The sequence below is a fragment of the Lagenorhynchus albirostris genome, chromosome X (genome assembly GCF_949774975.1).
Source record: "Lagenorhynchus albirostris chromosome X, mLagAlb1.1, whole genome shotgun sequence".
Taxonomy (NCBI): domain Eukaryota; kingdom Metazoa; phylum Chordata; class Mammalia; order Artiodactyla; family Delphinidae; genus Lagenorhynchus; species Lagenorhynchus albirostris.
Window position 1 is genome coordinate 113,923,312 of NC_083116.1, and position 9,805 is coordinate 113,933,116.

At 52.3% G+C, this 9,805-nt stretch overlaps 1 protein-coding gene, 1 long non-coding RNA gene and 1 pseudogene across 2 annotated transcripts in view; 1 reads left to right on the forward strand and 2 right to left on the reverse strand.

Annotated features, from left to right (window-relative positions):
- Positions 1-4,668, reverse strand: part of SMS (spermine synthase) — a 50,493-nt gene extending 45,825 nt beyond the window's left edge. Inside the window, exon 1 of the mRNA XM_060138061.1 lies at positions 4,388-4,668. Coding sequence (XP_059994044.1) covers positions 4,388-4,436 — 49 coding nt within the window. The 5' untranslated portion in view covers positions 4,437-4,668. The remainder of the gene's footprint in view (positions 1-4,387) is intronic.
- Positions 4,669-4,984: 316 nt separating this feature from the next.
- On the reverse strand, positions 4,985-7,768 carry LOC132513584 (uncharacterized). The gene is made up of 3 exons (XR_009538505.1): positions 7,237-7,768; positions 6,948-7,132; positions 4,985-6,034 (listed from the first exon to the last, which is right to left on the reverse strand). It is a non-coding gene; the product is annotated as an uncharacterized LOC132513584 (long non-coding RNA).
- Positions 7,769-7,929: 161 nt separating this feature from the next.
- On the forward strand, positions 7,930-9,725 carry LOC132513218 (centrosomal protein of 78 kDa-like; annotated as a pseudogene).
- The last annotated feature ends 80 nt before the right edge of the window (positions 9,726-9,805 follow it).

A 9,805-nucleotide genomic window follows, 5' to 3' on the forward strand; every position in this document is an offset into this window, starting at 1 on the left:
CTTCCCCAATGAGGGCCAAAGGCACACAACTTAAGAATCCCTACCCTCAACATTTTTCGGCTAAGCCCATAATTCCCCAGCAGGCTTATGGTTTTTCTTGTTGTTGTTTTGTTTTGGGTTTGTGTTTTTTTTTTTTTTTTTGGCCGCGCTGCGCACTTGTGGGATCTCAGTTCCCCGACCAGGGACTGAACCTGGGCCATGGCAGTGAAAGCCCAGAATCCTAACCACTAGGCCACCAGGGAACTCCCGTGTCCTTAATTTACTAAATAAATTTCTGTTATAAAACTAATTTGTTAATTTGAATGACATAAGTCACTTTGTTTCCCTACATAAACTATAGTGATCCAAAGGACAGACACAACAGCATCAGTCACATTTCCTCACTCAGGACCCATCCTCTTAATTCTAACAGTAAATGTGTGCCTCGTTTTCCCCTAGTGGACTTGAACTAGCTTTCCACCTTTACCATAACATTAGTCAGGTCCATTTAACCAGTACTTCTCAAACATCTATGATGTATCAGAACTGTGTCCAGGATAAAAACCCTGGAGGTCACCCTTCAAAGACACTCCCAACCCGGGGAAGAAATGGACATGAAAAGGAAGACTGCAACCCTACCCTTCCAGGGCGGGCAGAGGTCGTTGAGTACCTCACTCGGTCTACCTCACTCGGTCTACGCAGAACACTTGCTGGCTGCCTAGCATAAACAAACCACGTGTCCTCCACCTGCCCAAAGATGCTTAAGCTATACTAGTGTGGGACATGTTTATTCTTCTTAGCCTCAGGCTAAGAAGTCACAAAATGTTTTCTGGGCTCAAGAGTCTTCACAGTCCAATACTTCACTTACGAGAGGATCAAAGGTGAGATTTTTTTTCAGCAGAAGTTAAAATTTCCTGAGTTACCTCATCAGCCAGAACTAAACAGGCACCGCCAGGCCCAACCTATAATTGCCCTCAGTGGCCCAGTGGCTGCTGGGTACTAGCTGGCTTGCACTGGTAACCAAGTTATACAGAATCGTAACATAACGTAACTAAGTGGTTCAAGTTTAATTCCATTAAAATCACATCGTGGAACTGGGGCATGAGGAAGGATTACTGACAAATGAGAAAAAGAACATGATTCCAGGCTCCACAGGCATTTGACTCACCCTTGAGTCACATCCAATACTCACACGCCAAGATTAATGCCTTTTGACTCATTATTATCAATTAAAATAAATGTTTTTGAAGACCTCACAGGTGGTAGACTTCTCATCAAGTGCCCCTTAATGAAAACCGAAAACAGATCCTAGTTTAGCCGATCCCCTTATTCTACAAGGGTGGATACCTACAGACAGCAAGGGCGACATGCCTCCCCCCAAAATCAAGTGATGGGGGGAATACAATAAGAATCAGGGTCCTCTTACTCCCGAAACAGTTTTGTAGGGACTCAAGATCTAACACAGATGCATACATACATGTCCCCTTAGGATCTCTTTCTAGAATATTCACCTTGTCATCAAAACTTTCTCATCTTTGAAAACAAAAAACTTTCTCATCTTGAAGATCAAACAATCTGGGAATTAAGAGTAACTGGCTGGGGGACATCCCTGGTGGCGCAGTGGTTAAGAATCCGCCTGCCAATGGGCTTCCCTGGTGGCGCAGTGGTTGAGAGTACGCCTGCCGATGCAGGGGACACGGGTTTGTGCCCCGGTCCGGGAAGATCCCACATGCCGCGGAGCGGCTGGGCCCGTGAGCCATGGCCGGTGAGCCTGCGCGTCCGGAGCCTGTGCTCCGCAACGGGAGAGGCCTCAACAGTGAGAGGCCCGCGTACCGCCAAAAAAAAAAAAAAAAAAAGGCTTCCCGGGTGGTGCAGTGGTTAAGAATCCGCCTACCAATTCAGGGGACACGGGTTCGAGCCCTGGTCCGGGAAGATCCCACATGCTGCAGAGCAACAGAGCCGGTGCGCTACAACTGCTGAGCCTGCGCTCTAGAGCCTGTGACCCACATCTGAAGCCTGCACGCCTAGAGCCCGTGCTCCGCAACACGAGAAGCCACCGCAATGAGAAGCCCGCGCACCGCAACGAGAGAAAGCCTGCTCGCAGCAATGAAGACCCAACACAGCCAAAAATAAAATAAATAAAATAATTTAAAAAGAAAAAAAAGGATCCGCCTGCCAATGCAGGGGACATGCGTTCGATCCCTGGTCCGGGAGGATCCCACATGCCACCGTGCGCCACAACTACTGAAGCCCGCGCGCCTAGAGCCCGTGCTCCGCAACAAGAGAAGCCACCGCAATGAGAAGCCCGCTCACCGCAACTAGAGAAAGCCTGCGCGCAGCAACGAAAACCCAACGCAGACAAAAAAAAAGAGTGACTGGGAATTCTCAATTATTTTTTACTTTCTCTTCACACGACTAAATTATTTGGATGCCACTTCCACACCTCGGCAACTTCGAACCCGCCAGCTTCTCCCGCTCCCTTCCAAAACTGCACGTCCATGGTTCTCTCTCCCTCTCTAGACGGTGCCTGCCCAAAATGTTCAAGTTCTCTCATTTTTTCTTCATACAATTAAGGGAAGGTTTTCCCCACTTCTACAATAGAACACAGAAGTCCATTGGGAGCACCCATTTCAACAGACAACACCTGAATTTAGCTGCAAGCTGTTTAAGGCTTCAGGCAAGGACACTCAGGCTGAGGGAAGGGCAGGAATCTTCCGGCCTCATCGTTACCCTGCTTAGAGCCTGGAAAACTCACACTCAATAAGTACAGGTGAGCGCTCACACAAGACTGCCACCAGAAACTCAACTCAGCAGCTTAGTGGCTTTGAACCCCTATTTCTTCCTCAAGCCTCACCCTCCCAGTGAAACTGGCAGGCTAATTACTCAAGAAAACCTTTTACAGCTCCAATCACCATTTCATCTCCTGATTCTCCCCAGCCGCCTCCCTTCCCTCCAGCCTCACCTAAGAAAGGAGGGAACTAAGAAATGCTTTTTCTCCTAGTCACTTCCCCACCACCCAAATACGCTGATATTACTTCACAACCCTGTAACGTTTTCCAGCAACTCCATTAACATTAAAAGCCCTGGGGGATGGGGGTGCCCAACGAAGTGCGCCCTATCCTTCCCCCTTTTTACCACAGGGAAGAAGCAGCTCAGACAGGTTGAGAAATAAAGCCAAAGTCACAAGCAGAGCCAATCAACACAGGACAGAAAACTAGGTCTTGTCCAAATCCCTAAGGTCTTTTTTTTCCCCCTCATCTTATGCCTTCGGAAATCCTTTAAACTGGGGAAGAACATGCAAAGTGAGTACTCAGAAGTTTAAAAAAAGGGGCAGGGGAGAAAGAAAGTGTAAAAGTAATGTTTTCAATGGTAACAGAAAAGGTGGCTCCAGCCAATTGGAGGAAGACGGTGAAAAAGCAAGACCTGGGTGAGACGCTCCAAGTGGGACAAACCGGAAGCGCAGATTCAAGTCTGCGGCACTCACAGGTTTAAAAGCCACCAGAGGGACTTCCCTGGCGGTCCAGGGGTTAAGACTCCACACTCCCAATGCAGGGGGCACGGGTTCGATCCCTGGTCGGAAAACTAAGATCCCGCATGCCGCTGGGCCCGGCAAAAAAAAAAAAATCCACCAGAAAAAAGACCAGCAGTCCTACCCCTCCCCCTCCCCCCCTTAGACGCACCCAGGAAAAAAGGATGCAAAATACCCTTCCTCTCCACAATTTCCGCAGTCAGTCCGGACTTTCCCAGCCCCCTGTTCTGGCCGGCTCGCAGTCTTCCGAGCCTCCCCGATTCGGAGACTTATAGTTCCCGCGCTGGGACTTCACCCCCCACCCAATAATAATATAATCATCGTTTCCTTTTCCCGTGCCCAGTCCCTTTCCGGGGGAATCTGTCCTACGCGGTCGCCTGAGAATTCTGCGAGCGCGGCGCGGTCCTGCCCCAGGCCCGGCTCACACGAGGGGAGCCCCCACCCCCGGGGGAATATACCCGCCTCGGGGAACGAGGAAAGGTCCCGCGGGCGGGCCCCTCGCACGCCCCCCGCCCCACCCGGACTCTTCCTCTCGCGCCCAGGGCGCGAGGGGACCCCCGGCGGGGGCGGCCGAGCCCGCGAAGGGCGCGGGTGGGCGACTCGGGCCCCGGAGGGCGGCCCGGTCGGGGTCGAAGAGGGAGCCAGCGCGGCCCCCCCCGGGCCCCGCGCTGCCGCCGGGACAGAGCGCGGCGGGAGCAAGAGCGCGGCCTCCACGCGGGCGCCGGTGCAAGCGACAGCCCGGGAGACGACAGCGCCGGGGCTGGGGCCGCGCGACCGTCCGCATTGTTCGGCCCGCGGCGCGCGCCCCGCCCGGCCCCGCCGGCCCCAACCCGCCCGGCGGCGGGAGCGACGGGGCAGGTGGCGGGCGCGCGCCCTCACCTTTGGTGCCGAGCATGAAGTCAAGGGTGCTGTGCCGTGCTGCTGCCATAGTGAGGCGAGGCCCTGGGCCATGCCTGGGGGAGGCGGCCGGGGAGACTGGGGGGCCGCGCGGCGTGTCAGGCTGCGGCCGGCGGGGAGTGCGCCGCGCCGGGGAGGCTGAGGGTAGGAGGTAGGAGGGACCGCGGGGAGCCACCCGGGGAGCGGGGGCGGGGTCGGGCCCGCCTCCGGGAGGGAGGAAGCGAGGACGCCCGCAGCCCCGAACTCCGAGCGCAGCGTGTGAGGCCGCGCTAAGGCAACTGTGGAAACGTGGGCGCCGTGCTCCCCGGCGTGCGTCACCAATGGCCGCGCCCCGCGCCGAGGATCTGGCGGGCGCTCCCGCCATCCGTTAGGTCACCTTAGGTTTAAACCACGCAGCACGACTTCCGGGGGGCCCACCCCCTGCGCTTCCCCCAGACCGGCCCCCCGAGCCCAGGCCCCTCTGATTTCCTGGCCAAGCCAAGAAAATAAAATGCTGGGAACCACCCTGGAGTCTAAAAGTACTGCCGCCTTTTCCTTAACTCTTCAAATGCTACAATTTAATCTATTAGAATTGTCATTTACATTATCTATAGCCAGGGCCGGCTCTGCGTTTCCGCACAGAACAGAAAGCTCTTGGGTATTCAACTTAGTTGCCTACGTTTTTGCGAAAAATGGGAATGGGGAAGAAGTGAGAGGAAAACGTTGTTAATGTTGACTTGAGAAATTACAGCTTCTAGAGTTGCTCGTCCACCACTGATGTCTACATTCGTGGCAGTGAACCTTTTCGCTGTGAGCTTGTCTTTGACTTCGGGGTTGTAGCTAGTGATCAACAAGATGCGACAAAGGAGAGAACATCAGTGTCTGGCCACTAAAGCCCTCTTTATGACACTGACAGTATCACTGGGCAAATGCCTCCATCATCCCATCAGTCCTCTGTGCCTCTCTAGGCGCTCCCAGGCTCCTCAGGAATTGCTGTAATGGCTGGACAAAGTCTAGATCAGTGAACTCTTGTACCTCCACAAGCGCAGGAGGAACCTAGATATGAAGCTTAATCTCTCCTGCAAACAGTCCCTAGTGGCTGTTTTGCTGAGTCCTTCACCTTTCCACAGGAACTGGGCAGTGTCTTCACAAGTGTCCTTTAATAGACCATCCTGTTAAGAACCGGGGCCCCCTTTCAGCCCCCACATTAATTTTCTCCAGCCCAGGCCACCTGTTTGTTGCCCTGCATGTTTTCCTTTCTTCTGTGGATCCCAGGGTCCTCAATTTCCATAGCTCTTCTGCTATCTCAGCCTTCAGTCTCTATTCTTCAGACTGCAGCTCTTGCTTGCTTCTTGGGATGCTCTCCAGTTCTGGTCATTCCTCCGGAGTCAGGTCCCCGGGAACGCAGTTGTCCTTGTCTGCCACACTGCAGGGGCAGCAAGGCTCCACAGGCCTCCTCAGGCTCAGAACAGCCCTGCACTTGCTTTAACTTTCTGCTCTCGCTGTCTTGAAATTGTGAATGATTTTTGAACAAGGGGCCCCGTGTTTCCATTTTGTACTGGGCCTGCAAATTATGTAGCCGGTCCTGCTCAACAGCTTGTGTCCTCCAGGGCAGGTGGCAGTGGCCAGCGATAGTGCCCCGCCTTGCTTCTGCAGGTGCAAAATAGACAGAGATAAAAGTCCCTGAGATACTCTGCCATTAACTAATCAGAAAGCCACAACAAAACCCTAACGCTTCATAATGTTAGCACAGCATCAGAGATAAATGGGCCTTGAAATGGAGCCAGCATTGTTGGGTAATTTTAAGCATGTTCACAGTGCCTGTATTACCTATCAATGACACAATCCTGGTGAGACTGTTACAGGTAGGACATGGACAGGAATCAAGGGCTTGAGGCCTTTGTAAATACCTCCAACTGGGCTGTGAGTACCTATTTGGATTCTGGAACGTGTTCTCTTTGCCTGGGTTTTATAATCTAGGCCCCTGGCTTCAAGGCCTCTTAGAAGACAAATAATCACTTTGTTTGTGGGAATTGCTTGTGTTACAGTTGACCAGTGTATCCTCTGCAACTGTTATCACATCAGAGAATTCAGTAACTTATCCTGCAACAAAAAAGCAGAAGAGACTTACCCAACGCCAGCCTGCATTTCCTCATCAACAAAATCTTGGCAATGGTGAAAATGTAGATATCATGGATTAATGTCCTCTTACCTGCCCTCGTCTGCTCTTGGCCCAAAGGAGGCCTGAGACAGAGAAAAGCAGTACCTGGCATCCAGCAGGAGCTGGCCAGGTGCCCTCCTGTTGAACATAAACAATTCCCCACAACCCTGACATCAGACAAGGCCACTCTGTGACCAGGATAGGACGGAACAAAAACAACACCACTCCATAATCATGTCAAAACACGGACAAAGCAGGAACTTGTCCAAACCACCAAAGTCACCCCAACGTCCCTGGGTCCTGGCTCCTAGAAGAGACTGCTGCTTCTTCACCAATCCCAGCCTTTGTCTGGTCTTCCCCGCTTCTCGGGCAAGAAGACTAAGACGCCTGATCAGGACTCACCCCCGCTTCCTGACAACATCCAATCCAGAGCGACACCCGGCTTCCTTAAACGCTCCCCAAATCACCAGACACAGGCCCCACTGCTACGTGTGGTCCTTCGTGACCCCCTCTCGCTGTGATGCCCCGCGGGTCCCCGTGGCATACGGCTGTTCCATTGCAGGTGCTCCTGAGGACGGGGGGAGTGGCTGGAGGGCGGTGAAAATAAGCTGAAGTCAATACTTAGAGCGGAAAAGTGACCTCTTAGCAAAATCCTACTTGATGTTAGATATTACACTTATCCAAAACTCACATTCACATGGACCCATCTGCTTATTGGCAGTCAGGCCAACTTGCACGTCTGCAACAGTTTTTAAAAACTCAGAGAGGGGCTTCCCTGGTGGCACAGTGGTTGAGAGTCCGCCTGCCGATGCAGGGGACACGAGTTCGTGCCCCGGTCCGGGAAGATCCCACATGCTGCAGAGCGGCTGGGGCCGTGAGCCATGGCCGCTGAGCCTGCGCGTCCGGAGCCTGTGCTCTGCAACGGGAGAGGTCACAACAGTGAGAGGCCTGCATATCGCAAAAAACAAACAAAAACCTCAGATAAAGAGCCACACTGTCCTGCACAGTTAGCAACAATAACTACCTCCTGGTAAGAAGAGAATGGAAAACAGAAGAGATTTCTGTTAAAAAGGAGAAGACAGTGGCCATGGCAGGGAAGTTGGGGTGCTATCTGGAAACTTCCCCAGCTGAAAGAATGCACAGGCCATTCTATGGGGCTGCAGTCCAAACCTCTCTTGTGAAGAGAGGTGGGGGGGAGGCAGGGGCGAGCGCTACCCAGTAGCCGTTTGTTCTACTGTTTTGTTTTTTGCTTTTTCACCAGTTCACTTGGGACCCTAGGAGACATTCTGCCTCCCTGCCCCCTGTGTGCAGCTGTGGTGAAATCACTTCCTCTCTTAAAAAAAAAAATAAAAAGAACTGGCCTTAGCTGTTTGTTAGGGTTACAATGTCTGACAGATATCTGGATCACTCCCCCACCATTTCTCAGATGAATGTGGGCCTGGCCTAGCTAGTTAAACACGGTTTAAATTTCTGATTAAAAAGAGCGTATAACCAAGAGGGGCCTGGAATCTTTGATACAACGATTCTCAACTTTGGCTGCAGACTGGAATCACCTAGGGAGCTTTAAAAGCTATTGCTGCTACCTGGGCCCGGACTCAGGTGCAGCTCAGGCATTGGATTGTTAAAATAAATATATAAAAACCCGGGAGGCCTGCCGGTTTGAACCGCAGCCCCGCACGCGGAGGTCGATGAGGCTGGCGCCAAGGGCCGGCGATTCGCCGTGGGAGACAGCGCGGGAGCGCGGCATGGAGGGCCTGGCCTAGCTGGGGCTCGTGGCCCTGCGTCATCTGGCTGCGACGCGGGTCCTGCGCACGCTGCGGGGCTGCAGCCCCCGGGCGGTGAGCACCCAAGGGGCCGGGAGGCGAGCCGGGGACCCCAGGTGGGTGTGGGCATCGTGTCCACAGCCAGCGTCCCCGAAGCCGCGCTCGGGCCATGATCACTCGGTGAAGCTGCGCTGCGACACCGCGGCCGACTTCTTCCCGCGCTGTGAGGACCTGTGTGTGCTGCAGGACTCAGTGCCTGTGCCCGCCTTGCGCGCTTCCCTGCAGGAGGGCCTGCTGGAGTTAACGGCGACCGCCTCCGCGGGGTAGACTGGGCGCTGCTCCTGAGCACCCTCTGCCCCTGATCTGTATCCAGAGCTTCTTCCAGCCACGGCTGGGCGAGACAGTTATTTGTCAAGGTGTAAAGAACTCTATCACTTTTAAGACAGTAAACTTCACGGGGTGTAATCTGACATGGCAGGGAGCAGATCACATGGCCAAGACCTTAAAGTATCTGACTACCAGAAGGCATGAAGAAACCTGGGCTGAGAATCTCCATTCCAGGAGACCTGATCTTGACTGTATGGCTGGTTTGAGGCGCATCGCTCCGAACTGCGACATGCTCATGGGTGACCTGGGTGCAAGTGCTTCTGCAGAATCTCTTAGTGAGGATTTGTGGCTTGGAGGACTCTTCCACACGTGAGAAAATGAGAGTTGTCTATATGTTAAATCTGTAGAGTTAGCAAGTGACCTTTTGTCTTTCATCAAAAGCACTGGACCTGCAGCAGTGTGGCCTCACCAGTGAAGGAGCAAAGGCTTTACTAAAGGCCCTTGAAACCAATGGAACTCTGCTCATTCTGGATGTAAGAAAAAATCCACTTGTTGTACCAGTGGATAACTTCTCCATCGGTGAAGGAACCATCCAAAGCTGCTAGACAGAAGAAGAGAACTCTAATTTTGGAAAGTGGTCGAAAAGGAAAAGCTACTATTAGAATTGATGTCCAGTGGAGCCCCAGAATAGAAGCAAGATGAATATTCCATTTCACATTGGCAACACCAAAGGAGATGATGCTTTAGAAAAAAGATTTGTCGACAAAGCTCTTGAACTCAATATGATCTCCCTGAAAGGGCATAGAGAACAGCAAAACATCCACAGCTATCCCAAGCTGTTGAAACTTAACCTTAATTCTGACTTGAACTGGAAGCTTTTAAAAAGTCTTCTCTTGCTTTTCTACCAAATTCCAGCTACTGTTGTCTTTGCTGCTACTTTTTCTGCCTAGATCTCATATTCAAAGCTGCCTATGGGTTTAATTATATGCAAATTGCAGGTTGTTGTTTTTAGAGACACACAGACACACAGCATGGAGGGTGGGTGGGGCCCTCTAGGTGCTGAATTTTGATCCTTTGCAAGATGACAGCAGTGGGGTCTTCTGGACTTTCTTTATACGGGTTATTCTCATAAAGCGATAAAAGTGACTTACTATATGTTTATATAGCAAG